Here is a 15445-nt window from a genome sequence, read left to right on the forward strand (position 1 = left end):
CTCTTGAGATTGAAATCGCTTCTTCAGGAGAGTTTTAGCCAAAATACTGACTTGTTTTTTGTCGTAAAACAAACTGTAACACTTTTCCAATTACTGAATGGTACATTTATAGTTAATTAGACTTCAGCTTTATATAGTTATTTGCCTGTTAACTATCAATAAAAGGCTTTAAAAACAATTTATTAAGCAATTGCAAAGGTTTATAAGGACTAATAAATGGCAAATTATAGTTAATTAAACATGTTAGGGTGTGTAGGTTTGCTCCGAAAACAAGCTCAAGATGACACTTGCTGTGTTTCAAAAATGACTGAAAATTAAATGGGGTTTGGTTGACAGAATCACACCTAATGGGTGGTTTGTATTTTAAGACCTTTTCTAAATAATTCCTAATAGTTTCTCCACAAATAATGGGAATATTGTAGATTTTATAACAACCATCATTAATAAATAGTAAATTACATGTAATTAGTTAATAGTTTCACTGTTGACTAACAATGAAATGCTCTATACACCATTTATTAAGCAATTGTAAATGTATATAAACACTAATAAATGGCAAATTATAGTTAATTAAACTTGTTTGCATGTTTAGTACTGCAATAAAAAAAAGAGGAGGTTTGCTCCGACAACAAGCTAAAGATGAAACCTACTGTGTTCTAAAAATTACTGAAAATTGAATGGGGTTTGGTTGACAGAATCAAACTGATTTGGAGGAGGTTTTTTAACAGCCATTATTGATAAATGGCAAATTATAGTTGATTAAACTTAAGTTAATAGTTATTTCACTGTTGACAAACAATAAAATGTTTAAGAAACCATTTGTTAAGTAACTGTAAAGGTTTATAAACATCAGATGCAACTCTATAATGGCCATTTAGATGTTTAAAAATGAACTACACAGTATTTGTTAACTATTATAAACACAAGATGCAACTTTACATCAAACAATTGCTCAATAAATGATTTATAAAGCTTATTGTTGTTTGTTAACAGTGAAATAACTGTTAATTAAAGTTAAATTAACTGTAATTTACCATTTATTAATGATGGTTGTTATAAAATCTACTATTAAGTTCTTCAATTCCAAATAATTTTCTAGTGTGATTCTGTCAACCAAACCCCATTTAATTTTCAGCCATTTTTTACAAAAGACAATCTATCTATCTATCTATCTATCTATCTATCTATCTATCTATCTATCTTGTTGTCTGTATGTGTTGTGTTGTTTCTCCTCTGACGACAGGTCTTTCTATCCAGTTCATCATACACAGGCCTCAGGGCCGCAGCCTCCCTTCCCCTCCTCTCCACCCTCGCCCTCACCCTCACCCTCCCTTCCTCCCTCCCTCTCCCTTCATCCCTCCCTACTCCTCTACCTCCCTCTCTATCCTCCACCACCACCACCCCCTTTCTGTCAAAGCTGATTGTTTCCACGCCAGCAGAGTGCTGCGGGCGAACACACTGTCACACTACATCAGGCAGAGGGAAGAAGGAGAGAGAGAGAGTATGATAGGGTATATATGTGTTTCTGTGTTCGGGTAAAAATGCTCCATGCAACAGCTAAAGCCGAGGCTGCGGCAGGGATTCCCAAAGTTTTTCATGTCAAGGGCGTCCAAATACCACAAAGACCACAGACCTCAGATTTTTGTCCTGAGGAGTCTTAATCTGAAAGGACTTTTTGTGGGACAGATGATATAACTGTCTGAAGCTGCTGTAGACACGGGAGGAAGAATTAAAGTGTTACACGACATGTGAACGTACAAAATATGCTTTCATTCAGCACAGAGAGTACTAAATGAAACTTGACTGTTGGTTAACTGTTGGGTTATATATCCAAACTGGGCCGAATGACAGCGTAATGTGTTTTCTTAGACACTAAAAAGCTAAATTTTTGCTTAAAACTGTCACAAGTGTGTTGCAGGTTGTACAAAGCGATGAGAATATGACATTTAAAGCTGCAAATGATGCACATATTATTAGCCAACAGCAACATAATAGTGATATGTAAGTTAAAGGGCTGGAATACATTTAGTTTGGCTAAATAATGACACTAAATCACCAAAAACGACCCATTGACTTCGGTGGTTTTTTAACTCATGTTCAGTGGGTGAAGTTAACCCAGTTTTGCGACCCGTTGGATCAATTTTGACCCAATGATTTTTAGCGTGTGCGCAGCCAAATATATCTTAAACGCACAGAACTTTATTTTAAATTCAAGTGGAGATCCAACATTTGCAAAAAGTGCTAAATATGTTGGAGTTTTAAGGGAAATATGTATGAAATTCTGAACATTTGCCTCAGTGTGAACACCGTAGCTTCAGTGAACAAGCTGATACAAAATATAAAGTCTATGATTAGTTCAGAAAGTGAGGTATAAGAGGATTTCTCCAACTCTGAAGGGTGAAAATTGCCTGTAAAGTGGTTCATGAAGGAACAGCTACACAATATCAGCTCCTGTTAAAGCTCCTGTTGGTGAGATACTTGAGTCTTGAGTCTCATGCTCCAACTCGTCAAATACTGATGCTTTCAGACGTCTGTGGACCCGACCTGTGATCCCAAAGCTTCAGTATTTGACACTCAAAAATCAGCTATTTTACCAGCAGGAGCTTTAAAGGAAACTTCCGTACAACCTGAGTAAACTCAGCACGTGGACAGATGATGATCTCATCTTTATTTAAGATGTCTCTAATTTTTTTTTCTTGTTTGTTTTCTTTTCTTTTTGAGCAAGTTGCCCCTTTAAAAATAATAATCAACGGTCTGAGGAAACAGTAAAGGGAGGTAGATGAACTCACCCAAAACATAAACATTACACTTCCTGCAAGATGAATAAATAAAGTTTGTGACGATGACAATAAACTTTATTTATACAGCACCTTTAAAAACAAAGCTCTTTCTTTCTTTCTTTCTCAAAAAAGAAAAAGTGTTTCCCAACCATGGCTTTAGCTTGAAACAAACCAGTCTATTTGCAAAAACCCTTGTCATTGCTTGTTAGGTCTACACATCTTGTTCCTTGTCACAGAAAAAGTTAAACAAAGATTGAAGGACCGTCTGAAAATATATGTCCTTTCTGCTCTCCTGTCCCGTTAATCATCCCACGACCCCCCTCTGATGTCTCCTGGTTGGGAGCTCGTGCATTATATCATTCAACATGTCGTGAAAAACAATCTTCCCAATGGGAATCCTTTCATGGATCCCAGGTGGCCCCCTTGTTAAAGTGCACCACTGCTGGATGATCCAGCCCTGTGACCGCTGCTGCCCCCTGGTGTCAGGACACAGACACAGCAGCAGGAGGTGAGGGTCTGAGCTGAGTGTCTGTGATGTGGTGTCGCCCCCTGGTGGACACAGTTATACTGCTGTTATCTTCACAAAGAGGAATCTGTGTGTGTCTGTGTGTGTGTGTGTCCATCTGATAAGTTTTCAGCCTTGAAAATTTGGAAAAGATTATTTTGTTCTGAGGTCAAACCAAGCAGATAAAAGCAACTTTTAAAATACCTTCCCTTCACCGTCCTGCCAAGACTGATTCTGCTGCAGTACGGTCAAATCAATCACACCAGAGAGCGATTCAGCCCTGGGAAGATGTTTTTTTCAGTCATTTGTAGCCTCATTTATATTTTGAAGGAGCGAGTAAGCTTTGACACTTCACCACAATATGTTTGTTTTCTTGTGTCAAAGGGATAATGAACATTTATGTATTTATTTAAAGGTGCACTTTCTTGTTTTGTAAAAGAAAATCAAACTCAGATAGGTAATATTTACAATATTAATGAGGCAATATTACAAAATTACGACCTAACTAAATAAACAAGCCATGCTCTGGATAATAAGGCCCAAGAACAGCTTGAAAAGTGGCTATTTTGAAGGATCCTGCAAATACAAACAAAGTAAAATAATACAAAATTGTGTTTTCCTCTTGATTTTCCTTCCCCAGAACTACACTGCTACTGCACCTTTAATCTGTCTTGTATTGTTACGACTGCAGCTTATATTTACGTAGATTTCTACACTGAAGTGATATAAAGAATAAACTAAATTAATTTTAATCCTTGATTATTGTAACTGTTGCTGTGCAGATTTATCATATTGTCCTTTTTAAATGAGCACAGAGCCTAAATTAAATCAGTCAGTCAGTCAGTCAGATTAGGCTGCTGGTTATTTCTGTAAAGATGGTGATAAAAATGATCTTTGATGGCAGAATTATTATCAGTCATGGCTTTAAACATTAAAGGAGATCAGGTAAATGTTTCTGTAAAAGAAATAAACAGAAACAAAAATATAATACAACATTATTTCATCATAATTAATGTTAGAAACACTGAACACAATTTATATAAATAGAATTATATTAAAAAAACATAATTTTCATAATTTTGTCACTGTTTGGAGGTGAATGTGCCCCAGATCCTCCTCACGACCTCCACATCTGGATGTGGGTGTCACAGGCCCAGCTGTGCGCACCTCTCTGCTCCTCAGGATGTTGTGCATTGAAAAGGAAAACCACACACCTAACACCACACCTGTCATTTTCTTTCCCACTTTTTTTTTTTTATCGCTATATTAGTGACTGAATTACCAGGTTTGCAGCGGGAGACGTGTGCGTAAAAACGCTTCGTCAGTGCGCCCGCAGCCAGCGGGAGTCCCGGCGGTTCAGGGTGAGGAAAGTGAATATAAATATTACGGAGTCACCTTTATCTTACAACATGTGTGGGTGTAACTGTTATTCAACAAGCACAATGCGTCATAAATCAGTTATGATCCATTCATGAGAGGGAATGTTGGGTTGCCAGGTTGTGAAAAAATGTTTATCCTCGTCCATTTTGTCTTTTTTAGCTGTTTAGCTCATCAGGAGATCTGCACATGGGACAGTTTGACCTCTGACCCTTTAGAAAAGAGCTGGAAAAGAGCATCTTAGTGACAAACGTGACCCTTATAATTTGATTTATTTGTATTTTTAGAGATTTCTCACAGCCATCCATCCAATTAATGACTTATAACCATTCATTAACTCTTAATTCCACCTTATAAACTCGTATAAAGAGTGCGTTTTTTTTTCTGGTTGGCTCGTTTGTTTTAATTCTTACCAACTGGAGGAAACAGCTCATGTGCACACCATCAGAGGATATTACACTACACCTAAAACACGCTTTCCTGAGGCGATCAGGTACCACTGTCTCTGCGCTCTCGCAGCTTTTGGGGCTCATTTATCTCCGCGTTTCATGCGCTTTGTTTGGACGCATTTGTAACCCCTCCTAACTACCCTGAAATCACTTCTCGGTGGTTTACAAAATTGCCATCAAAGACGTGTTTGTTCCTCCTTGGTGTCCCCCTTTTTTTTCCAGAGGTGTCTGCTTGTACGTTTATTCCGGTGTAAACATGTTTCATGCCTCTCAAACATCCACCTCCAGCCAGCGAACAAGGGATCAATATGTAAATCGACTCAGACTTTCCCCCCGCGATGCCTGCGTCCAGGAGAGGCGATAAGCTTGAGAGAATAAACGGGAGTTAGTTAGTTAGGAGGCATAGTCGGGGATTATCCCCAAACTTGCCCCGGGGTTTGGCTCTCCTGCGCGCAACCGGACGGGCGTCTGTTCACCGCGGCCGGATAGGACCTGCAGGGCCCCGGGGCGCAGACTGACAGGCTCCCCGGGCCCCCCCAACCCCTCCACCACCACCACGACTCGCTCCGCATGGAGATTACAGGGTGGCAACGCGGCTGGTATCTCTGTGAACATACACACACATACGCACAGAAAGAGGTGAGATGATGTCGGAGCGCCCGCGGCTGCAGCCATGCCCGCAAAGAACTGATGCTTGAGCCTCACACGGCTATCACACACCCCAGCCCCGTGTGATGAGCCGATACAGACCAACTCTGTTCGGCTGACAAAGAGGCAATTGTTTGCTGAAAGGTCAGACGCCTGAGGGGCTCCAGTACAGCAAGTAGAGCTATGGGAGATAAAAAAAAACTGCCCTTCTTTTAGTCATATCTGCACTGAGGGAGGCTTTGATAAAACCTGCTCCTTCACATCGACATGAGGATCTGGAATAAAAAATGAAGGCTCTGGGCTCTGAAAGTGCTTTCATCAGCCTTGTACTTCCCCTCAGATTGATCTATTTTAACTTTTATGACTAAACCAACATTTTGAATGTGCGAACAAACACGAAACACACAGAAGCTCAGATATATGATTTATTCTTTTAATTTACTCATTACACTCTTTATATACAGCATCTCAGGGTATAAATAATCTCTAATGATGTAAAATCTACATATATTTTCCTTTTTTTTTTTTGGTACAGCAGGTGTTTTTTTTCAAGACAAAGAAGAACAGCGTACACACACACACACACAATATTTTTGATATTAACCTCACAACAAACTGTTCATGATCTCCTTGGACATATCATAAATCACACATTTTGGTGAAAGGGTTAGTCTTCGGTTGATACATTTATTGATGCTCTGGATGGGACACCGTAAAAGAAAAATCGACAAAAAACACAAGTTTTTGCGTCATTACAATCAGAAACATGACAGGATGATGGCAACTGGCGATTGTCTTTGTTTTCAGGGGTCTTCAGGAGAGCAAACAGAACAAAAATGCTGTTTTTTAACCACTTCCTGTTTCAGTTCCTCCCTCTACCCTCTCTTTATGATTGGCTGACGGCAGCAGCAGGCGCAGCGTTGGCCACGGCGTTGGCGGCGCCCATGCGCAGCAGTTCCTTCCTTTGCGTGAGGATGATGTCGAAGCTGGACTGCAGGCGGTTCTGCTGCTCCTGGATGCGGCTCTGCAGGGTGCGGACCCAGCGGATGAGCGCCAGGCGGCGGTACATGGTCAGCTGCACCTGGTGCTTCTCCATCTCCTGGGCCTTGAAGCGCTCGCGGTCTCGCAGCGTCCACACGGGGTCCATCAGCTCTGTCAGGTCGGCGTCGTTGTCGGAGTCTGAGGAGCCTTCTTCTTCGTCTTGCTCTTCTGCTCCTTCCTCCAGGAGGTTTCCCAGGTTTCTTCCTTTCTGCGGCTTGCGACTGAAGCTTCTCTGTCGTACAGCTGGATCTCGGTTGCTGTTTCTGTCTTCCTGGAGGTTGGATTTGGGTTCCCCGACTCCGATGCGGTCCCAGCCTCCCATGAGCATCCCTTCGCCCGCGCTGTCCAGGTTGAGAGAGGACATGCTGCCACCGGACTGGTAGCTGAACTCAGAATCGGATTCGCTGTCTCCCCATTCGTCATCGTCTTCCATGAGGCTGCTTTTCCTCCTCTGCTGCTCCTTCTTCAGTCTCTGCTTCTCCTCATTCTGGCTCATCATCACCCTCCTCACCTCTTCCTCCATCCGACCTTCCTCCGCTCCGTCAGGAGGCACTCTGCCGTAACCATCATCCCCGCACTCTATTTCAGGCAGGGGCTCCAGAGTGCTCCAGCAGGGCAGACGGGAGCGTGGAGACAGAAGCCCTGAGCCGTGGTGATACCCAGAAGACGGCGAGGAGTTCGGAGGGTCACGACCCAGCGGACCTAAGTTGCGTGGACGCACCTGGTTTCGGTTCTCATCTCCTCCTCCTCCTCCCCGATTGCCTGTATAGTCATCGTCACCTTTGCCAGGCAGGAAGTTGAAGTTGCCATCTTTGTCACCCTTCCTGTTTCTCAGCGAGGAGGAGGAGCTGTTGTTGGAGCCTCCTTGCCCTCCATAGGCCGAGTTCAGAGGCTGGTCCTGATGGTGAAGCATCACTGACCTCGACTGAGACTCACTGAAATGACAAAAGACAGAACATTCAAGAACTTAAAGAGCCAAACAAGTGTTTCACTACAAACTGCCTACACATACAGTCAAAAAAAGTCGTCAGATTGCTGCTTTTCTTTGTCATTTATGACAGTAAATGAAGAGTCTTTGGGTTTTGGACTGTTGGTCGGACATTGTGGGGAATTGTGATGAGCAATTCCTTTTACATTTTATAGACTAATGATGAAAATAATTGGCAGACTAATCATTAACTGCACTCTAAACTTTCTTGAGATGCATATACCATGAAAGACAACATCATGTTGCCTTCAGCATTAAGTCGAGTTGAGCTGAAATGTGTCCACAGTGAAGCATCATGGGGGCCCAGTAGTCGAGATCCAGACTATGTGACTGCAATAGGGCTGCAATTTAAGATTATTGTCATTATCAATCAATCTTTCGATTAATCTCAAGTTAAAATGACTAATTGTTTAATCTATTGAATGTCAAAAAAATGTGAAAAAACAGTTTCCAAGAGTCTAAAGAGTCTAACATTTTTGTCAAACCAACAGTCCAAAACCCCAAAAACTCTTCATCTACTGTCATAAATGATGGAGAAAAGCAGCAATTGCTTACATCGAAGAAGCTGGAATGAGCAAATGTTTGACATTTTTGCTTGAAAAATGACTCAAACGATTAATTGATTGTCCAAAAAGTTGCTAATAAGGTTAAACGATATATAACTTCAGCTATGTGTGCGCATGCGTAGCCGTCAAGGAAGGCAAACTATCTCAAACAAGCCCTCCTACAACTTTTTTTTTGCTAAAGAGCAACATTTCCCAGTTTGATACTGATCTGACATCTTTCTTGCATGTTGCCCCCTCCCCATTTTTCCTGTCTGTATCTTCGCTATCATCATCAAATAAAGAAAAAATGAAGTTTGTAATCTTACAACAAAGCTGTTGTACGTCCGCTTGCGTTTAGACAAAATGAACCGGCAAAGAAATGATATCGAGCGATCAAAAGCCCTAAAAGTAAACATCTCGCTGTCTTGAAGTTTTCTTCTGAGGAAACTCTGAGTCACACTATCGAAGTCACACTGTCCTCGCCACCACTGCTCAGTTTTTCCTGTTGTTTGTGTCACGAGTTTGATTTTTCCCCAGACAAAACTCGACACTGTTCGATGGTAATCTCGGCTTTTCCCAGAAGCTCGAGGGTCCTCAAAAACAAGCGCCGAAATTAGATGGATTCAAAACACAAGAACAATTGGACGTACGTGGACGAGCTGAAGCAACGATAAAACTGAGGAAGATTCAATCTGGTTCGCCAACTCACCCCACCCCAAACACACACACACACCCTTGTATTTAGGCTGGGGTGCACACTCCACTTCTATTAGCATCAAATATTTACATGTCTCCTCAGAATGGAAATTTCTCTAATCCTGACTTCAGGCTGCTGTCAATCAATCCCCCCTCTCCTCGTCTCCTCTCCTCGTCTCCTCTCCTCCTTTCCTGTTTCCTCTCCTCTGTGCATGCGCGTTCACGTGGTGCTGAAGGACAGCGACCGTTGCGTTGTCGGGGGCGCGCACGGGCTGATGATGGATCACGAGGAGGGAAAAAAACGTCACATATTGATGAATTTTAACAATAAAAACAAGATATTTCGTTGTAGTATAACGCGCGGTCTGTTTACGGGTATATTCATAGTATTTTTTTTACTCATGTATAAGCATCAAAACGCGATGAAAAAAAGGAGGAAAATATACCAAAATAGTCCCGCTCCTGGCTGGATGTGTCTTATCTGTGTGAAAAGATGTCTGTCAGCGAGAAGACGACGGCAGGAAACGCAGAAAAAGCGACCAATGGCGCCCAACGGCTGCATATTAACGGATTAGCGATGAAATAACGTTAAAAAAAAATACAACGCAACACAAAACACGACAGTCCGTCTAAAGCCACCTTAAAAAAACCCTCGATATTCCCTCTAAAGGTGTTAAAAAATGAAGAAAATCAGAGTATTTGGTGTTCGCCGGGCGTTATGTAACGCTCACCCCATGTCAGTGCTGTCTCGTCTCTGTCCCTCGTCAGTAAAAACAAGCTTCCCGTCCTTTCATCTCCTATTTGTCGGTGGCGAGAAGTCAAATGACAGGACGGTGGTTTATTTGCATGATGTTCTGGTTTGTTCTTACCTTTCTGTTGGTTTGCTGTTTCCGAGGAGAAGCCGGACCACTGCGCCCTCCCAATTCTTCCCTCCTCCTCCTCCTCCGACCCTCCTATGTGATGTTTATCTTCCTCTTCCTCTTCCTCCCTCCCTCCTCCTCCTCCTCCTCCCTCCCGCCCGTCCTCTCACAGCCACAGCGGTTCTGGCTGACTGGTAAGACTTCCTGAACTGGGCTGGGCCTGGTGGGAAAGGGAAACCAGGGAGGATGAACAGAAACAATGAGAGCACAGAGGGGGCTGTAATGTGTTATATATAAAGAAGCTAGCTAAGAACACATAAGCACATGAGTCACAGGGCTTTAGACAGTTATGACAAACATTGTCAATTGTTATTTGACTTTTAATGTACAGCAGCAGATCCCCAGAGCCACATGACGACATGGTGTTAACCTAATGACACGGGTACAACCCCAGGATGTTCAAGCTCGTTCAGCCCTGTGGCAAAAACAACAAGTTATAATACTTCTATTGTGTTTTTTATAGCCTATATACAGCGACAAAGAGCCAAGGTTCTTCTATTTGTCAGTAAATCACAGGGTTGCACAGCTAATTGTTAGCTGCAGGCTGTATGACTAGCTTAACGTTAGCTGAAGACAAACAGAAACCGTTAAACTGGAAACCAAAAGGTTAAAAAAACAACATGGAGGGCAGTGTTGACAACTGTTGCTCTTTGCTAGCTGTCCTTAGCCGTAGCTAGCAACTGTTAGCTAACTGACCGATCCTCAGATTCGCCCCCCTAGTTGCTGTCGCTAGGTCGGCCAAGCTTGAAAATAAGAAACATAGACAAAGAAGAAAGAAAAAAACTTAATTAATACAGTTTGTTTTTATTCCTGACGAAAGACCACGGTGTTGATTTTTATACGTTAGCTAGCTTTAACAAAGGATATGACAAAGGATGTTACATTAAAATCTGGACACTGTTGGAGGCATTGGAGGATAGCTAGCAAATGTCGGTTACTCTGCTGCTCCTTGTGTTTTTAGAGCTACCTTCAAATTCTGGCAATGTTTTACAAATTACATCTTTAAAGCAAAAAACCCGAACTGCTCAACCAAACTTTGCCATGTTTTGACTGCTTCTGGTGGTCTACTAACAAACTGTCGACCACCAGAAGCAGTTAAATCTGGCAGACATTTGGTTTAAAGTTCATTTTTTTGGGTAATACTTTACTTTAAAAGGTGTAATTTGTTAAAAAAAGGTAGCTCCAAAAACACGTATCACCAGAGAAACTGACACCTGCTGCTCTTTGCTAGCTATTCTTGGCTGAAGCTAGCTATTGTTAGCTAATTAGCTCATAGCTCTGTTAGCCTTGGCTATCCAGCTTATTCAATTTATCCAACCTGGATAAATCTAATCCAACCAGGTAAAAGTCATTCAGAATAACTAAAATTACAGAATTAGCCAATCTACTCGCTGATGGCCTCTTTGGCTTATGTAGGTCATATATATGCTTCTGTTCTAAATTGAGACATTAATAAAGTCCTAAATCTGCCTATAACTACAGCATTAAAGGATAAGTACCGTTTTTTACAACCTGGACCTTATTTCTGGCAAAACATATGGTCATTTACTCACCCAGATAACTTTGGTGTCATTCGGCGTCGTTCGGACGAAATTAGATCCAGTGTAGCGGCGATATATCCATATAATGGGAGAGACGGGGCAGCGACACACAGCCTCTATATAACGCATTATCTGCCACGAAACTAGTTCATTTCATCAATATTTTGTTATGAAATGCTAGCGCTATTCCCCTCTGAGTCCGGGCTCGTCCGTTATCAACATCCGGGGTCAAACTAGCAGTAGCAGCTACAGGTAAACAAGCCGCGCTGTCGCGGGTGCGCGCGCAGCTCAGAGACGACATCTTCCAGGTCAGAGGTAGTAGATCAGCCTACAGACCCCGGATGTTGACAATAGACGAGCCCGGACTCAGAGGCTAATAGCGCTAGCATTTCATAACAAAATATTGATGAAATGAACTAGTTTCGTGGTAGATAATGCGTTATATAGAGGCTGTGTGTCGCTGCCCCGTCTCTCCCATTATATGGATATATCGCCGCTACACTGGATCTAATTTCGTCCGAACGACGCCGAATGACACCAAAGTTATCTGGGTGAGTAAATGACCATATGTTTTGCCAGAAATAAGGTCCAGGTTGTAAAAAACGGTACTTATCCTTTAAGTGTTGTAAACAAATAAATAAATGTTTATATAATGCTCACGGATGCTAAATAGCCTAGTAGGGTATGTATAGGTTACATATTGCCTTTGTTTGAATGGCATTCACTTTTATTCTACATGAGCTTGCGTGGCGGACTTTTGCTACATGATTTATGTATTTAATTATGTTTCATTCATCTTATGTTCAAGCCTGTACATCACCTTACAAGACAAATATCACAATGGGAATGATACGTTTTTTTAAGTAGTCTAAAACTATCAAATCGAAAAATCTAAAGTCAAGTTTTAATTATTTAAAACATTTAACTATTGGACAGAAGCTTCCTCTACTGTTTGCGTTTGAGGTTTCAAGTTTAGAACATCACACTTACGTAAAAACTGCATATTAAACCATGAATCACTTCTGAACAAGTTGTGATGTCCTAAAATTGTGCTCATACACTTGTAAAACTCATATTTTCCTTCCTCCTTCGGCAATATGGAAACAGCCTCCGAGTGTCAAACTCCTTCAGCACAGTAACTTATTTATTCGTTCATCACTTCATCTCAAGAGCAGCACTGAGAGACTTCAACAAACCTTTTCTTGTACAACCTCTGTGTTATATAATGCCTGATAATTGTATCTTGAAGCACAAACAGTGAAGTAACAGTTTGGAGAACACACTTGTGAGTCGAGTGGAAAAAAACAGCTGCATTTTCACACGCAAATGTCAAAAACTGCTTCCGAGGACGTCACTTGCATGTATAAAAAGACTTATCGCATCTGTAAAAGTAGATTTTTATATGAGGGGATATGATATTTTGATATCTACTTTCTTGGGGGAGTAATCCAGGTCATGATATATCTAAGTGCTATACGGAGGAAACTGGACGTTTCACTACTGGATAAGAGGTTTTTCAACAAGATCCAAGTTATGTAATTGTTACGCCGAGTGTACACATACACTTGTGAAATTCTTGCACAACCAGAGTGACAAAACATCTTGAAACTTGTTGGAAAGATCCCTTTTACAGACTGACTGTCTGCAGACATCCCTCTGAAGGTCTGACCAAACCAAAAAACCTTGTACTTTTGATGTTAATTCTGCTCCTACTGTCCTACTGCTTCACACTCACATATAGTCATTTAAATGCCGTTAAAACAAACAGGGTCTAAGACAAAAACACATGCAGTATCAACGAGTATGTCTGCATCAGAAACAGAGTCCACCAAGCACCACATGTAAATCCATTTGGTGAGTAAATCTCGTAAGACTCGCCGCCACACTGACAGATTGTACTGAAAGTCATTTAATGAAAACCTCTGCCGAGCGTCTCTGTCGTGTTTTGGTGTCGTTTACCGCCGTAGATTTATTTCTGCCTCTCTCCTCTGCTGTCTGTCTGTCTGTGTTTGACACTCAGAGGGACTTCGTGGTGCATTCAAGTGCACGTCTTAAACGCCTAAATCTACATGGCTTCGAAGGGATGTGTGCAACGACCAAGGACAGCACTGACAGTGACATCATGGTGTGCACCTCATAAAAAATTTAAATGACAGTGTCACGGCATAAAAGTCTAACAAAAGCAGCAGGCGTCAGTACAGAAAAACTTGTTAAAAATTGAATCAAATCGCGACCTTAGAATCGAATATCACATCGATTTAGGGATTTGGAGACTCGCGACACCAACAAAAAATGTACAGAAACAGGATATAATAAAAAGCAGTAAAAAGGTGCAACGTTAAAAATGTATAAAGCAGTAAGTACAGTAATGGTGTAAATTGCATTAAAAGCTATAATAGCTGAAGGTGCAGCAGCAGTAAAGTTGTAGCAATGTGCATATACATTCATTAAAGGAGAAACAGTGAAAGCACCATGAGTCTTTAATAGACGTGTGACTTAAAAGGGGGAAAAAACATCATCTGTTGCTTTTATTCGGTTGTTTTCTCTCTCTACATCCTTCTTATTGAATTCAACAAGCGAGGTCATGCACATCCTCTGGTGTTTGTCGCACAGCATTCTGGGAAATGTAGGAAATCACATAGTGGATTTGTAACCAGTGCTTTCTGGCTTGCTGAGTGTCATCGGAGGATGATTCTTCGTTTTTTTCACAGCATCACAGGTGAGGCTCAAGGCATCGATACTGTTACCCACAATGCAACAGTGACAGGCAACGTCATACCTCCAGTTCCAGCAAAAGAAAACAGAGGACTGCAGGATTTTGTTGCAGTGTGATTTTTTTTTTTTTTTGCAAACTGGTGACTGGCTGCTTTTGTGACTGTCAGTCTCAGATCTGAGGGCACGGCAGTTAAATGTGTGTGTGTGTGAGAGAGTGTGTGTTCATGCATGTCTAGAGGTAGGTGTGTGTGTGTGTGTGTGTGTGTGTGGTATAGAGAGGCTACATCAGACAGACTTAACAAGTGTTCTCTGCCTCTCTCCACCCTGCTCTCATCCCCCTGACATGTCGTCGCTGGCGGCAGCAAAAAAAACCTTCTTCTCTCTCTCCACACACACACACACACACACACACACACACACACACACACACACAATCCCTATCTCCCCCCCCACCACCACCCCTCTTCTTTCTCCTTCAACAACATCCCCATTCAAGTGCATCAGCTTCAGGCGTCCTTCCTCTCCCCCCTCCCTCCCCTCCTCTCCCCATCGTTCACTAGTAGCCTAAGCACATAAAAAATACATCAAACACAGCCGTCTGCCCAAGGCCTCGTCACACGCAAAATCATCCCTCCCTCCCTCCATCTCTCCCCTCTCTGAAAAAGAAAAAAACCCAAGTTACAAAAGACAACCACAGAGGACACTGATAGGAGGAGAGATAGACTGAGCTCGCTGGACTGAGGGGTCGTCTGTGAGGCCTCCTGAGGGAAGAAGACAGATTATTATAATGTTAACACTCCCCCCCCTCTCCACCCCGCCCTCTTCACAGAGTAAAAAAAGGAGCATGACTTACCTTGCGCATAATAAGACCTTGTTTGAATTGCACACAGCCCGCAGCGCCATGACCCACTTCCCTCAGTTCGGCTCCACATCTGCTCCAGCACCAGTCTTCGGCTGTGACAGTGGCCCAGGGCGGCCGGCAGCACCCAGGGGCCACACTGTCAGATCCTCGGCGCTGAGATGCACAGAGACTGTAAAAAAAAAAAAAAAAAAAAAAAAAAGGAGAGAAGCCTGCTGGACCTCCAGCTCACAGCCAAGCGCTCTTAAAAAAAATCAGACAAATCAGTCAAGACGTGCTAAATTGAACCGCTAATCCAGCACGAGGGTTTGCTTTTTTGCACACTAATTACACACTTTTATTTTAGGCATGGACGTGAGTAGACACACGTACAGTGCACAC

General features: G+C 42.1%; 1 protein-coding gene across 4 annotated transcripts; it reads right to left on the minus strand.

Annotated features, from left to right (window-relative positions):
• Positions 1-6171: 6171 nt before the first annotated feature.
• On the minus strand, positions 6172-9996 carry c19h1orf216 (chromosome 19 C1orf216 homolog). Of its 4 annotated transcripts, XM_084378803.1 has the most exons (3): positions 9899-9972; positions 9121-9301; positions 6172-7735 (listed from the first exon to the last, which is right to left on the minus strand). In XM_084378803.1, exon 3 carries the CDS (start codon positions 7711-7713, stop codon positions 6646-6648), a length of 1068 nt encoding a protein of 355 aa, XP_084234929.1. In that variant the 5' UTR covers positions 7714-7735; positions 9121-9301; positions 9899-9972; the 3' UTR covers positions 6172-6645. The 4 variants fall into 4 exon arrangements, with proteins under 4 accessions (XP_084234929.1, XP_084234928.1, XP_084234927.1 ...); XM_084378802.1 differs by lacking the exon at positions 9121-9301 and having other exon boundaries at positions 9899-9996; XM_084378801.1 differs by lacking the exons at positions 9121-9301; positions 9899-9972 and adding an exon at positions 9761-9887.
• Between the last annotated feature and the right edge of the window lie 5449 nt (positions 9997-15445).

This window comes from Pagrus pagrus (assembly GCF_965226575.1).
Source record: "Pagrus pagrus genome assembly, chromosome: 17".
In the NCBI taxonomy this organism is placed as follows: Eukaryota; Metazoa; Chordata; class Actinopteri; order Spariformes; family Sparidae; genus Pagrus; species Pagrus pagrus.